Source organism: Myxine glutinosa, chromosome 6 (genome assembly GCF_964187855.1).
Source record: "Myxine glutinosa chromosome 6, kmMyxGlut1.1, whole genome shotgun sequence".
In the NCBI taxonomy this organism is placed as follows: Eukaryota; Metazoa; Chordata; class Myxini; order Myxiniformes; family Myxinidae; genus Myxine; species Myxine glutinosa.
The window spans coordinates 114713701-114729967 of NC_136266.1; the positions used below are offsets into that span (position 1 = coordinate 114713701).

The following is a 16267-nucleotide window of genomic DNA, read 5'->3' on the forward strand; positions in this document are numbered from 1 at the left end:
GGGGCGCCGAAACGGGTAATCCAGGTGCCAATGAAGGCATGCGCCACGTCGGCGGATGTTGTTGATGCCAGCGGGATGGCCTCTGGCCACCTGGTGGTCCTGTCCACCATTGTGAGGAGGTGGGTGAAGCCCCGCGAGGAGGGAAGGGGTCCCACCAGGTCCACATTGACGTGGTCAAGCGCCGCGCGGGCACATCGAATGGTGCCAACGGGGCCTGGGTGTGCCGGTGGACCTTTGCGCGCTGGCAGGTGACACAGGCATTGGCCCAGTCGCGGACGTCTTTACGGAGCCCGTGCCAGACGAATTTCACTGCCACGAGCTTCTGTGATGCTTTCCGGCCCGGGTGGGAAAGGCCGTGGAGGGCGTCAAAAATGTGCCGCAGCCATCCAGTGGGCACGATGGGGCGAGGTTGGCCCAGGGAGACGTCGCACAGGAGAACTGTGCCTGTGTCCTCGAAGGGGACGTCGGCCAACCGCAGGCCTGTGTCCGCTGTCCGGAGGGCTTGCACCGTGGGGTCGGCGGTCTGGTCGGCCGCCATGCGGGCGAAGTCCACACCCAGGTGGACGGCATTCGCGCCGGACCGGGAGAGGCAATCGGCCACAGCGTTGTCCTTGCCCGCGATGTGCCGGATGTCCGTCGTAAATTCGGACACGGCGGAGAGGTGGCGCTGCTGGCGGGCCGACCACAGCTCCGTAACCTTGGCCATGGCGAAGGCCAGGGGTTTGTGGTCCACAAACGCCGTGAACGGGCGGCCCTCCAAAAGATGGCGGAAGTGGCGAACAGCCAGGTAAAGGCCGAGGAGATCGCGGTCGACAGCGCTATACTTGCGCTCGTTAGGGCGAAGCTGCCAGCTGAAGAAGGCCAGCGGTTGCCAAGCTCCGTTCACCCACTGTTCATGCACGGCGCCCACCGCGTAGTCGGAAGCGTCCGTGGTGAGGGCGATGGGTGCGTCGAGCGCCGGGTGCGCCAGCATGGTCGCGTTGGCGAGGGCCAGCTTAGCACCCGTGAACGCCGCGTCCATCTCTGTGGTCCAGGCGACGACGTGCTTGGCCGGCTTGCCCCGGAGGGCTTCGTACAGGGGGCGCATGAGTTGGGCGGCGCGAGGCACGAACCGGTGGTAGAAATTTACCATCCCCAAAAATTCCTGTAAGGCCTTGATGGAGCGAGGGCGCGGGAAACTTGTGACTGCCTCCACCTTGGTCGGCAGCGGGACGGCCCCGCGCTTCGTGATGCGGTGCCCCAGGAAGTCGACGGCCGTTACGCCAAACTGGCATTTCGCCGGGTTGATGATGAGGCCGTGCTGGCCGAGGCGCTCAAAAAGCGTGCACAGGTGGACGAGGTGCTCCGCCCGGGAAGTGCTGGCGATGAGAATGTCATCCAGGTAAACGAACAGAAAGGTGAGATCACGCAGCACCCTGTCCATCAGCCGCTGGAAGGCCTGTGCCGCGTTCTTAAGGCCGAACGGCATTCGGAGGAACTCGAAGAGGCCAAAAGGTGCAATTACAGCCGTCTTCGGAACGTCGGCCGGCCGGACAGGTACCTGGTGGTAGCCCCGAATGAGGTCGACCTTGGAGAAGATCACCCGCCCCGCCATCCACCACCCGGTGTGGGCACGATGATGCAGGGGCGAGGCCCACGCGCTATTCGAGTGCCGCACAATTCCCAATCGCTCCAGCGCGTCGAATTCCGCCTTCGCTACGGCGAGTTTGGCCGGGTCGAGGCGGCGAGCCCTGGCGTAGACCGGTGGACCTGTGGCCGGGATGTGGTGTTCGACGCCGTGCTTGACGGCGACGGCCGAAAACGTCGGCTGCGTGAGGGCGGGAAACTCGGCGAGTAGGCGGGTGAAATCGTCCACGGCCGGGAGCGCGCAGGCTAGCTTGGTCGGAGCGGAGCCGCTCAATGAGCAAGCGAGCGAGCTGAAGGTCTCCGCGTTGATGAGCCGACGCCGTTTGACGTAGACCAAAAGCCCATGCGCGCAAAGAAAATCTGCACCCAGCAGGGCAATGGGCACGTTCGCCATGATGAAGTCCCACCTGAAGCGCTGGCCCCCGAAGCAGAATGCGACGCTGCGCGAACCGAAGGTGCGGATGGAGGAACCGTTTGCGGTGACCAAAGCGGGGCCGCAAAGCGCGGCCTGTTTGTCCTCCACCGAGGCGGGTATCACGCTCAGCTGAGCGCCGGTGTCACACAAAAAACGCCGCCCGGACTCCGTGTCCATGATAAACAGAAGGCTGCCTGAATGGCCGACGCTCATGGCAGGCAGCGAGCGCCGGCCTGGTCGTTTCCTGACCTGCTGAAAGTGCACGGTGGGCGGCACGTTCTGGCCTTCTGCCCGAACCTGGCGTGGTAATAGCACATGGTCCGCTCTGGTGTAGGCTCCGGCGGTCGCGTCGGGTTCGGTCGACGGGGCGTCGCAGCGGCCGCTGCCGCCAGTGGCGCTGACTCGGCCGGTGGAGGCGCCGCTCGTGACGCGGGCGTTGCCTCGGTCGGCCCAGGGTCCCAGGCGGCCACTCCGACGTGTCGCCTGGCCGAGCAAAATTTATCGGCCTCCTTGGCCAGGGCGTGAGGGTCCGTGATGGGCGAATTAGCCAAAGCTAACCGTACCTGCCCGGGTAGCCGCTGGAGGAACAGCTCACGGAAGAGGACGTCCGGGCTGTGGTCACCGAGAAGGGCAAGCATGTGGTCCATGCTTTCGGACGGACGGGCCTCGCCCAGCTCCGGGAGGTCGAGTAGTTGTCGTGCGCGTTCGGTCTCCGTGAGTCCAAACGCACCGAGGAGTAGGTCTTTGGGCGCGCCGTATTTGTCGGCGTCCGGCGGGTGCTGTAGGAAGCTCAGAACCCGGGAAGCGGAGGAGGCGTTGAGCGCGGAGACCACCTGGTGGTAGCGCGTCGTATCCTCTGTAATCATCCGCAGGGCGAATTGAGAATCCGCTTGAGCAAACCAAACGGCCGCGTGAGATTCCCAAAAGCCCGGGAGCTTCAAAGCTACAGCTGACTCCATCGCCATGTTCGTAGAAAGGGGTCACCAATTGTGGGAGCTGTGCTCGCACGATAAAATCAGACAAAATGGACGACGCCAGGAATTAGGTTTCTCTGAGCTATTTATTCCCAGCTCACTCAAACGAACTCCAAGGCACTGAATCAGCCCATCGAACGGGCGGCAATATATATCAGAAACTCAACACACAAAAGCCACGCCTCTCAGGCGGGGCGTGGTATGCAAATAGATAAGCCACGCCTCTCAACGGGGCGTGGTATGCAAGGCAAGCGTTCACCCGGTAACGGCAAGTCTCAACACGCCCGGGCGAGTCCGGACACGTGACCGCTCGCCGGTTGCGTCATCGGCCGGTGCAGGGTAATTGTGTCATGCTACCGGTAACCGCTACAATAGCATAAAAACTTGACCTGATTGAGCGAAATGAGATACATTTCTAAATTCAGCATGCAAAAAGCATATAGGAACCGTTGAGAAAACCTAGACCTCTGAAATGACGCAGACCAGTGTTATTGATACAATTCATACTCACAGAGAATAAAATAAAAGTGAATATCTTGTATAATGCATGAGTATTTTGCGTGAGACCTTCACTTTACAAAACATTACTGGACCTTATTACCCTCGCCAGAGGAGAGGGTATTGCATTTGAGTCCTTTTGGTTGTCTGAATATTTGTTTGTGTTTGTTTTTGTCCGCACATAATAAATATGATTTTCTCTGGAAGCGTTGGTCTGAATGACAGTAAATTTTCACCATAGGTGCACCTCCACCTGTAGAATTTTTAAAATGATAATTATGACGTCATATATCACGTGGTTCGGCCGCAATCGTGGAAAAACCGAAAATATTTGCACCATTATATCTCCGAAAGCACTGCATAGAAAAAATTCAGTCATGGCTCATTGTAAAGAACTCTCCATGTGGAATAGCATCTGTTAATGATGATATCATAGGTGCCTCCATTATGACGTCATAATTTGACAAGTACAAAACTTCATCCGATCAAGATGAAATTTCTTGAGCATAATCTAGGGATAAATTGGTGGAGAAAAAAAAGAAAAGATTACGTCATCGGTCACGTGGTTCAGCCGCCATATTAATTTTAACACAAAAGCCTTAAAAACGACTGAAAACACATCCTGGCGAGGGTGGCAATCTCTGATAAAAAATTTAAAAAAACACCTTCAGAGGCCATTTTTCCCCGCAAAGCAGGGGTTGGCCTTTTTCGGGCACCGTGGTTGTTGTTGTTTTTGTTGGTCCCCTTTTTGAAGCAGTTTTACGGCCGGATGCCCTTCCTGCCGCCAACCCTTTTTGTCGCCTTTTACGACAAACAGGGAATTACCAGTGAACTGGTACTCAATTTGCCGACCTCGGAAGGATGACAGGCTGAGTCAACCCCCCTGGCGTTAATTCAGCGATCGACCGGGATTCGAACCCAGGATCCTAGGATCCTAAGCTGGCACCCTAGCCGCTAGCCCAACACCAGGCTATCTCTGATTGCTCTTTCTAATTTTCTACTGTGGTATATACGAGGGGCAGTCAATAAATAACCTTAAAATATTTTTCACAACTTGTTTATTGCATGTACGTGTGTAACAACCATGTTATTTTTCAACATAATCTCCATTGTGTTCAATGCATTTTTTCCAGCACTTTACTAAGGCCTGGATTCCTCTAGGAAAAAAATATTTTGGCTGCTTGTGTAGCCATTCGTGCACCGCCTCTTGGACTTCTTCGTTGGATCGGAAAGTGGTTCCACCAAGCGCCTCTTTAAGTGGCCCAAAGATGTGGTAATCCGAAGGGATGAAGTTTGCTGAGTAGGGTGGATGAGCAAGACACTCAAAATGCAGGTCCTCAATTGTTGCAGCTGTAGCACGGGCAGTGTGGGCCAAGCAGTGTCATGCTGCAGCAAAACACCTGTAGTGAGTATTCCATGACGTTTTGATGTGATGGCTGGTTTCAGATGATATTTAAGGAGGTCGCAGTATGATGCACTGGTGACGGCGGTTCCTCTGGGCATGTAATGCTCTACAACTGGGCCTCGGCTCGCCCAGAAGAGCGTCAGCATCACTTTTCCAGCGGACAGCTGTGTGCGGATTTTTTTGGGCTTCGGTGAAGTTGAATGGCACCACTATTTGATTGCCCTCTTCGTTTCTGGCTGAAAGTAGTGGACCCAGCTTTCATCCCCAGTCACTATGCGCTGTAAGAAAGCATCAGCTTCTGTTTCATAACCTGGTGTTGGCCTTATGGTTAGGGTGGCAGTGTTGGATTCCTAAGGTCCTGAGCTCGAATCCCGTTGAATTAACGCCAGGTGGGGTTGACTCAGCCTGTCATCCTTCCGAGGTCGGCAAAATGAGTACCAGATAACTGGTTATAGAGAGGCATTGCATCAGTGGCAGACGCACCCACATTAAAATGATGCAACCAGCAGCCGGGTGGCTGCACACTAACCACCCACCACCCCAGCACGTTGTGAATGATATGGTGTGCTGAACCATGACTAATGTTCAATTCGGAGACCACTTCATCCAGCGTAATGCGACGGTTTTCCCTTAGCAAGTGCTCAACTCCTGCAACCATTTCTGGTGTGTCGGCTGTGAGGCCGGCCCGAGCGAGCAGCGTCTGCCACACTAGATACTCCACTTTTAAACTTCCTGTCTCAGTCGTACACTTGCTGCAGCGATAAACATGCGTCACCATATTGCATCTTCATTCTGCGATGGATTTCACTGGAATTCACACCCTCACTTCCCAAGAAACAGATAACAGAACGTTGCTCCGCCCGGGTGCAAGCTTCGAAAGGAGCCGCCATCTTGGAACTGCTCTACTGACATCATACGCTCAACGTTGCCAGATCTAAAACAGGCAAAACATGACTCTTCCCCATAGACATAACATACAGTGCATTCAGAGGGTATTCAGACCCTTTCACTGTTTTCACATTTTGTTATGTTGCAGCCTTGTGCTGAAATCGTTTAAAGTGAAAGTAAAGTGATAATATATTGTTATGGATTTGAGAATGGTGTTTTTTTGTGTTGTAAAATATCACCCTCCTTCCTCCAGTTGTTGTGTATAAAGGTCAAAGGTCGTTCCCGTAGTTATTCCATATACCACACGTAGCCAATCATATATCCTTCTGTACAGTTATCTCCTTATTCTATGTAGGTTAAGGCCTCGTCTTCCATTAATTAACACTCCATTGCACCGAAGTGGAATAAAGTAGATTCCCTGCACATCCCCCCCTTTCGTCAATTGCCAACTGCACTGGGCGGTTTGCTGAATTCTGCCGCTGCTGTGGGGTTGTGGTTGTTTTCACCCCAAACTCCATTGAGCACGAGGTCATCTCGGAGCCGAAGGTGGGAGGAGTCGGCCCAGCGCCGGGAACAAGGCGAGGCCTTGCCAACGCCTCCTCTAAGGGCAGGATCGGTGAGCCCTCGCGACCAATCAGGGCCGAGGCGATCTCACCGATGGGCGTGTCCTGGAGGCCGGCGGCTTGATCGCCGGAGGTGATATAAAAACGCGCGCGGAAGCCTTTGCGAGAGTTGCGTCAGAGAACCAGAGTGGAGTTCAGAAGAGAAAATGAAAGGGGAGTCGAGAGAAACGGAACCAGGAGTTCAAGAGAGAGAGAACCCGTCACGCCAGACCCCCCAGCAGCTTTGGCTCCACCAGGCAGCTTCGACCCGGTACCCCACGGGAACCAGGATCGGTGGCATCGGTGGCCGTCGAGGTCCAGCCCGGCGTCCCGTGCGGGATCAAGCCCCAGCCAGCGTCCAGCTGAACCTTCCTCTCCCTCCAGCCATCCACCCCCGGCCATTCCTGTCATCATCCCCCGTGTAAGTGTGCTTGTAGTCTGTCTTTGTCTCGTTCCTGGGTTATATTATAAGTAAGACTGCAGTATATAAGCTAATAATTGCACTGTGTCTCCTGGCTCCTTTCTGTCGTTATTTTCTTATCCTTCCTTCTTCCTTGGTTACTTTAATTGTGTAAATCGTAGTAATAAATTATATTCGTATTTCCTACTTCTGTCTTCCTCTTCTTCACATCCGTCATCTTTGTCTTTTCCCCATTGAAAACCTGTGGCACGATTTGGCCAACGTTCAAGGATCGGGTTTAGTCCTTGTTAATAGTTCGTGCCGCGGTTGCTAAAACCGCTCGGCAATTAACATCTGTCCGCGGTACGAACGGGGCTGTGCCACCGGCCTTTCCGGAGGTCGCTGTACGGCGTCAGGGACCACGTCGGTCAGTTATAGAAGAGGGGATTAATCCCCCCTCTAAGGGGATCCGAGGCCGACGTTGGGTTCCGCAACAATATATTGGGCCTTATTATATAATATATCCTGAAGTTATGTTTTACTGAAATGAAATCTTTGAAATATTATTTTAACTATGAGAAAAACACTTTTTCCTGGAAATTTCCCGAATGAATTTCAAAAGTGGGCGGGGCGCATCTGTGACGTCACGAAAAGACAATAGGCTTATCGAGATCAACAACTATGGCATCAGCGAGTGCAGAAATACTTGTGGAATTTGAGTGGGAGTGAGAGAGAGTTTGTGCTGGAATTTTCGGAGGATGAGGGAAGTTCTTGCGATGGATTTGTCAGAGAAGAGATTGAGGAATTTAATGTGTATTTTGCTGGGATTAAACCCTATATGTATTACCCTATACGCTAATCAGGCTAATGGCGGACCGCGAAACACAAATGTCGAGGAAGAAGCATCCAGAATGGGAAACAGTGACGGGTGAGTTCTTAACTAAATATAAATGTACATACTTTCATGAATGACAAGTATTTTAAGTATCGCCGCTTATGGACATAACATAATGTGTTGATGAGTGTCATGTTTTGTTGCAGGTGTACATGTGGTCACTGCCAAGCAATGGCCACAGTCAGGGAATCGACGTATTGTCACGAGATTGGACAGACAGCACGTCGAATTCAGGGAATACACACACATACACACACAAATACACATACACACACACACACACACCCACACACATATATACACATACACACACACACATATACACCCACACATCTCGTTTTTTCATTTCTGTTCCTCACAATTCTATCACACACACACACACACACACACACACACACACACACACACACACACACACACACACACACACACACACACACACACACACACAATTAATTGTACAGTATCGGTTGTTCCTAAACTTAAATAATTTAAAGGATTGTTGTAAATGATGTTAATTTTACAACATCCCATATTCAACTTTATTTAAATTGTAAACCTCAAAACATAGTTCCTCTACCTAAAGCAAGAGCTTTAACCTGTAAGCAATTGACTCGTTTCCTGACTGCATGGATCATCAGCTGGGCACCGTTCTTCCTCGAGGTTTCGATCCTTTCAGCCCAGGACCTCTCCAAACGGCGGATCCACAACCTCGATCATGGATCCACATCAATTGATGGTACATCAGTAGATCCACAACCTCAGTTGCGTCCAGGCAGTCAGTCAACCCATCAATGCAACATCACTTATTCCAACTTTACTCGCAATAGGATTTAATGTGGTATCATATATTTATAACTTTCCTTACACACTCGATAATATGATAATATCATTAAATCATTCACATCTTACCCTTAAACACATCAATCGACCAAACAGCATGACCACACCACCTACCTCTCGATCAAACTCTATTTCGAATGTTCAAACTGTCATTTATAACGGTTTTTGGCATGCTGCCGTATCCTAGCAACCACTGATTCCTAGCAACATTAATTTGTAGTATATTTAATTATTATATTCTACTGTATTTACATAAAGATCTCATGAATAATATTTTAAATATTCGTATTGTATTTCACCAATTCGATTTGGTGTCGTTTTGTGATTTTAAAGAAAACTTGTTTTAATCTACCAACTGAAGCTCCCTGCGCTAACATACGTCTGACTAGTTGTTGTAATTTATTGACCAGTTCAGAGCTGTGTGTGGTTGCTCTCACAGTCCTAATTATTTCACCTGCAACCGTACCATAAAATAGCTTTTTGGGAATGTTGCTGTCTAAGAAAGGCATTCGGACAATGTGGAATGGAAATGCATCTCGTTTATCAAATAATTTGGTGTGAAATTTATTATTATGGATGTCAATTTGTAATTCTAAAAAGGAAACTGAAGTGGAAGTTTGGTTTTCCTTTTTTAATTCAAGTTCTTTTGGATATATATCATCATGAAGCTGCTCAAATATAAATCCATCATTAATTGCCAACAAATCATCAATAAACCTGAAGATGTTTCCGCATCTTCGTGCAGTTGTTAATTTATTCCTGCACATGTTCTGAACCAATCAAATTCGTACATGTGCAGAAACAAATTTGCAAAGAAAGGGGCCGGATCTGAACCCATGGGTATGCCCACTGTCTGCTGGAGTATCTTGTTGCCAAATGTAAAGAAATTGTTGTTCAGCAGAAATCGAATACTTTCTTTGAGTTTACTTTTTGAAAAACTACATGAATATTGATTATCCTTTACAGACCAGTGTGCTCTGTTTTGATATACATTAATATATACACTATTACCTCCTGCAAATGCTTTATCTATTGCTTTGTCCAATGCAGTTACCAGCATGTCATGTGGAATGTTTGTGTACAATGTGGAAAAATCAAAGGTTGAAAGACATTTTGCTTTACCCTTGTTATTAATGTTGTGGACACTGTCGATTACCGGTTTGGAATTGTCAATGATCCAGAATTTCTTAATACCAGAATAAAACTTCACTTTTTCATGGTAGTTTTTTAAGCATTTATAGATTCGTTTCATTGCCGCTGTAATACTGCCCGACAAAGGTTTCAAAGTACATTCTCTACTTGCGATGATGAACCTCATCTTACAAGGGTGTTTGTGCATTTTTGGGATCCAGTAAATGAATGGTAATTTATGGTGTTTATCCGGAACTAGCAGTCTTCTCACCGTTGAGTGATTTGTATGGTGCTGTATCAAGTCTGTTTCGTTATCGTTACTTATTTTGTAGGTCTTTGAAATTCCCGTGTCTAAGCCCAATTCTTCCAAAAGTGCTTGAATGGAGAATGTTTTACATACAAATGCAATATTATTATTTGCTTTGTCAATTGGAACAATAACATATTGTGTTTGAAGCTGCCTTAAGCAATCATGTGTCTCTGGATTGTTTAAAATTGCCTTCGGATTATTGATTCGAACTTTTCTTTTCAAATCAACAACTCTCCTTTTCACATGTTTCTCTACCTCCTCCAACCATAAAGAGACAGACAGACAGACAGACAGACACACACACACACACACACACACACACACACACACACACACACACACACACCCAAAAATAATCAGGTGAACAACACACGGCAAATCAACGCGATAGCTTTGTGATGGCGATAAATCATCTGTTCGCAGGCGAAGTCTTTTCGTGACGTCACATTCTGGAAAATGCCGAACGCTTCCGGTGTATTGCATATGAAGATATGTGTTGAAAAATGGCAAAAATATGCTAATTATGTTAACTATAATCACTAAATATTGTGTATTGCCAAGTAAATGTTAAAAATGAACATAATTCTCCCTAATAAGGCCCAATATACATTGTTACTTTACTTGCACTTTAAATTCATTTTTTCGCTCATCAATCTACACTCAATACCCCATAATGACAAAGAGAAAACAGGATTTTAGAAATTTTTGCAAATTTATTAAAAAGAAAAAACTGAAATATCACATTGACATAAGTATTCAGACCCTTAACTCAGTACTTATTTGAAGCACCTTTGGCAGCGATTACAGCCTCGAGTCTTCTTGGGTATGACGCGACAAGCTTTGCACACCTGGATTTGGGGATTTTCTGCCATTCTTCTCTGCAGATCCTCTTAAGCTGTCAGGTTGGATGGGGACCATCGGTGGACAGCCATTTTCAGGTCTCTCCAGAGATGTTCGATTGGGTTCAAGTCAGGGCTCTGGCTGGGCCACTCAAGGACCTTCACAGAGTTGTCCCTAAGTCACTCCTGCGTTGTCTTGGCTGTATAGCCAAGCAACTTATAGTTTTTTTTTTGTTTGTTTTTTTGCATCCCTGACACCCACAAAAGATCTTCAACGATCGTGTGCTTTGTGGTTGAATTTCATGGGTCAGGGATGCAAAAAAACGACTTGTGTGTTCTGTGTGCAGATTTCGAGACGATTCAAACAGTTAAAGGTTTGGCACATCAGCCTCATAATGCTAGAATAACTTGGGAGGAAAAGCAAAAGTATGCGTCCATCAATGAGTTATGCACCTGTGAGAAGTAGCTCATTTGCATTGTAGAAGTGAAAATAGTCCGATTTTAAAAGACGACTATCCGGCCCATTTTTCTCCCAATTTTTTTTTATCCTAACGGGTCAGGAATATGATCCTCTAAAACATATATCTTCAAAAAAATGATGATTGTGGCCCTTTAAGACACCAACCGTTCACATAGGACTACCTTTTGCCATGGTGACAAAATGGTCCTGAGATATATAACTGGAAGAACTATAAAATGGCATCTTGTCAAAAAGCATTTCGTGTCTAATTGATGTATTATTGAACAATGAATAATCGAAACAGTGAATAACAATCACCAATGAACAAATACACAGTACACAAATGGTTCTTGCTTTGTGTCTATTATTATTTTACAATTGCAATGCTCTTATACAATTGGATACATATTCAGATTCACCATAATGTGTGACAAATGTAAGTTTACAAACTCTCACAGTTGGATCACCCTTGAAGACCGCCTGACCCATAAAGTCAGTGTAGAAGACCACCATGGTGATAAGGGAAACCCAAGTGCACAAGTGGCACAGGCAGAGGCGGAAGAGCGCCGGCGGCATCCTCCACATAGAGAGCCACAGGAGGCGCACAGACATATCGACATCATCCTCAGAAGATTCATTACTTTTACTCTCTGCGCTGCATTCACTTGTAAAGTGCTGCCTGTATCGTGTCACGGTGGTAAAGCAGGGGCAGATGGACACAAGCAGACATGCAGCATCCTCGTTATAATATGAGAGGCACGATTCATTCAAGATCATACAAGCTAACATTGTGGGAGCGGGTGGAGAAATGAAGTAAACTTTGAATTTCTGCTTCCAAGGTGTAATTGCCTTGACCGCCATGACAGGATCTTCACAATTAATGAAGACAGTTATGTCTAACCATCTTGCACAACCTTCAGTGGTACGTCTTTGATAACGGAAGGGGGTCGGCATGAGACTTGAGAGGCAGCATATTCACCTTTGGGTTGTCTCGTTTAGGCTGCATTATGGGGTGGCCTATAAACTGTCAACCTATTGTTTTGCAGACACATTGATGCATCAACAAGGAGACCATCCCAAGTATGGATGTTAAGCCTTCAATTTCAGGACCATCGCAAGCATTAGCTGGTGGCTACAAGGTAACATCTACATCACATGGTCCCCCAAGAAAAAGGGCCACCCATTAGCCATATCTGGCTCTCCGCCATTAACAACCAGACACCTAGAATCACAACGATAAATACACCGAGGACAATGCACCATGATGAGAAAGACCACACTGGCCAATCGGCAATACTCAATGACCAGCCAATCAGCAACCGACAATAACCAGCCAATGGGAGTTGTGGAGTTCTCATAAATTCTGCATCCCATTCGTTCCATTTACTTCCTCCTGTCGATGGGTGATTGGGTGGAGCATGCTGCTCAAAACGTCGAGGCCCACTTTCTTATTTTTCTTTCGAGTTATTTTTAAATTCTTCTTCTTCTTCGCCTCCCATTGTACCAATGTCCAATGGTACCAATCTCCTGCCCTGCCTTGACCACGATCTTCCTCACTCCGGTTTGTCCTTAGCCAACTCTCTCCACTCTCCAACCACCCACACCTTACTGATATCCCTCTTCACACAATCCTCCCATCTCACCCATGGTCTACATATTTTCTTCCTACCTTGTTCCCACAACCTATCCGCTCTTTGCCATTCTCTCTTCCCCCATCCACACCAAGTGTCCAGCCCATCTCAGCTGGAATTTCACCAATCTCCCCGTCAAGCTCATCTGTACATCAATCTCTTACCTCAGCTCATCCATTCTCCTTCTATCCACCCTCATTACTCCCACAATGCTCCTGACCAGCTGTTTTCGCAAACCTGCAGCCTCTGTTGTTGTCTCTCTGTCAGTGCCACCACCTCCAGACTGTAAAGGTTGGCTTTTGCGTTACACACACCAGAACCTTTCCTTTCAATCTCCTTTAAATATTTCTGTCTACCATTACTCACTCCACGCTCCTCCACACATTCGCACACACATTAATCCTCTTCCGCACCTCTACTTCTGACTTATCATCCTTGGACACTGTTCCCCTCAGATACTCAAACCTATTTCCTTGTCTGATCTCCTTCCCCTTTAATCTGATATTTTTAAAGTATAACGAATATAATAGCTCTTTTAAGAGCCATCACATGTTGTAAACTGCAAAGCCTTTACTTTATTATTCCGCAAAGAAAACTTTCAAACAGCACTAAAATTACAAAAGAGTGTTCAGAGAGGAAAGCCTGCGCTTACCGTGGGTGGTGCATCATTCGGTGCCGTTTCTGCAATTCATTCAGATCATTGAGACTTCGTGATGACTTCATGAGTAGAAACGCAACTACGTGCCGTGCTCGTCGTGAGCCTCGCCGTTTTTGTCCATGAGACCATGACCGTTGAGGCGGGCGCCGTGCTGAGCCAGTGACGACAGAATTTTCAACCACAAGGGAACCATTTTGCTCTGTGCATTGACTATCTCCATTGGGTTCTCTTGTTAAGACTGCATCCACAAGGCTGCCAACACTGGTGCTGGCAAGGGCCGAATCTGCATCGTGTGCAATGTGTGGAGGTAGGGGTGTTGGTGGTTCCACAAATGGCTCAACTCCACTGACACTGATGCCATCAGCGCAGTGTGTGTCAGGTGTGGAAGCAGTGCCCAGTACTGGGTCGCTTTTACTCCGTTGCAGCAAAGTGGTCATTAAATCATCATTTTCCACTTGATGGTCATCACACGTCAAAGGCAGAAACGGTAAAGGAACAACACTGGAGGAATTTCCAGAATCACGGAGGACTGCAGACCGAAGCAGTATAGACTTGGGTGAGGGTTCCATTTCTGTGGTGTTGGGTTGGGCTAGTGCTGCAAGAGAGTTATGAATGTCACCGCCGCCTGCACCGCTTGGTTCCTCAGGGATGCTGATCAGGTGCAGAGTAAGAGATGTGATGAATACAAGAGAAGTAAAGAGGAAAAGCACCTGTTCTTGTGAGCCCAAGGCAGAACCAATTGCTGTGGGGCGCCAGTCGATGCCACCCACTACATATCCAAGCGTCGCCCCAACACCTATGGTGGGCCAATGGTGCAAGAGAACAAGGAGAAAAAGAAATAAAATGTCATAGCCCCCGTGGTTTTAGTAATTTTGCTGTACAGAGGCTGCCAGTCGGCCATCTTTGGTCAGATTACAAAACAAGCTCTTCTGCATATGTATACTCTCATGTATTGTCTTTGTGCCAAGTTTGAACAAAATCAGTCCATGCATGTCCAATAAATGGTTGGGGACACGTTTAAGTAACAAAATGGCTGCAAGTCGGCCATCTTGTATCTGATCTCGAAAAAGATGACGTGCATATGTACGCATCATTCATTAACTGTGTGCCAATATCAGTAAATGCATGTCCGAGAAATGGTCGAGGTCGTGTTCAACATCAGGTTTTTACGATGTAGCGCTTCGGGCGAAGCCGTCCAGAACGGTATTTGTCCGTCCGTATGTATGTATGTATGTATGTATGTATGTATGTATGTATGTATGTATGTATGTATGTATGTATGTATGTATGTATGTACAGTGCATTCAGAAAGTATTCAGACCCCTTCACTTTTTTCACATTTTGTTATGTTGCAGCCTTATGCTGAAATCGTATAAATTCATTTTTCCCTCATCAATCTACACTCAATACCCCATAATGACAAAGAGAAAACAGGATTTTAGAAAGTTTTGCAAATTTATTAAAAAGAAAAAACTGAAATATCACATTGACATAAGTATTCATACCCTTTGCTACGACACTTGAAATTTAGCTCAGGTGCCTCCCATTTCTCTTGATCATCTTTGAGATGTTTCTACACCTTGATTGGAGTCCACCTGTGGTAAATTCAATTGATTGGGCATGATTTGGACAGGCACACACCTGTCTATATAAGGTCTCGCATCTGACAATGCATATCAGAGCAAAAACCAAGCCATGAGGTCGAAGGAACTGCCTGCAGAGCTCAGAGACAGGATTGTGTAGAGGGCACAGATTTGGGGAAGCCTACAAAAAAATCTCTGCTGCATTGAAGGTTCCCAAGAGCACAGTGGCCTCCATAATTCTTAAATGGAAGAAGTTTGGAACAACCAGGACTTTTCCTATAGCTGGCCACCCGGCCAAACTGAGCAATCGGGGGAGAAGGGCCTTGGTAAGAGAGGTGACCAAGAACCCGATGGTCACTCTGGCTGAGCTCCAGAGATCCTGTGTGGAGATGGGAGAAACCTCCAGAAGGACAACCATCACTGCAACACTCCACCGATCTGGGCTTTATGGCAGAGTGGCCAGATGGAAGCCTCTCCTCAGTGAAAGACACATGAAAGCCCGCATGGAGTTTGCAAAAAAGCACCTAAAGGACTCTCAGACTGTGAGAAACAAGATTCTGTGGGCTTTCATAGCAAAGGGTATGAATACTTATGTCAATGTGATATTTCAGTTTGTTTTTTTAAAAAGAAATTTGCAAAACTTTCTTAAATCCTGTTTTCTCTGTCATTATAGGGTATTGAGTGTAGATTGATGAGGGAAAAAATGAATTTAAACGATTTCAGCATAAGGCTGCAACATAACAAAATGTGAAAAAAGTGAAGAGGTCTGAATACTTTCTGAATGCACTGAATGTCCTCTCAAACATATACCAATCAGACCTGAGGATATGGTCACATGACAGGGTGATGTGATTACGTCTGATGTCATTACGGTGTACACGGCTGACTCTCAACACTCCGCCATTTTGATTTATATGCCATTCATACCGAACATATCGTCGAACCTGTCATATATCACAATCGCCATGCTCTACCTTTACGTTTTTCAATCAGTGTGAAACGCAAACAAACCCATTGTTAAAATGATCATGAAATATCGAAAGCATAGACGTTATGGCTCTTCCAACAATACGGTACGGTACGTATTGGCATTAGGCATAATGACTCAT

General features: G+C 47.3%; 1 protein-coding gene across 1 annotated transcript in view; it reads right to left on the reverse strand.

Annotated features, from left to right (window-relative positions):
* Positions 1-16267, reverse strand: part of LOC137418616 (solute carrier family 45 member 4) — a 63646-nt gene that overhangs the window by 12391 nt on the left and 34988 nt on the right. The window contains exons 6-7 of the mRNA XM_068104709.2: positions 13570-14371; positions 11743-11965 (exon numbers count right to left, since the gene is read on the reverse strand). Of these exons, the coding sequence (XP_067960810.2) occupies positions 11743-11965; positions 13570-14371 (1025 nt within the window). The remainder of the gene's footprint in view (positions 1-11742; positions 11966-13569; positions 14372-16267) is intronic.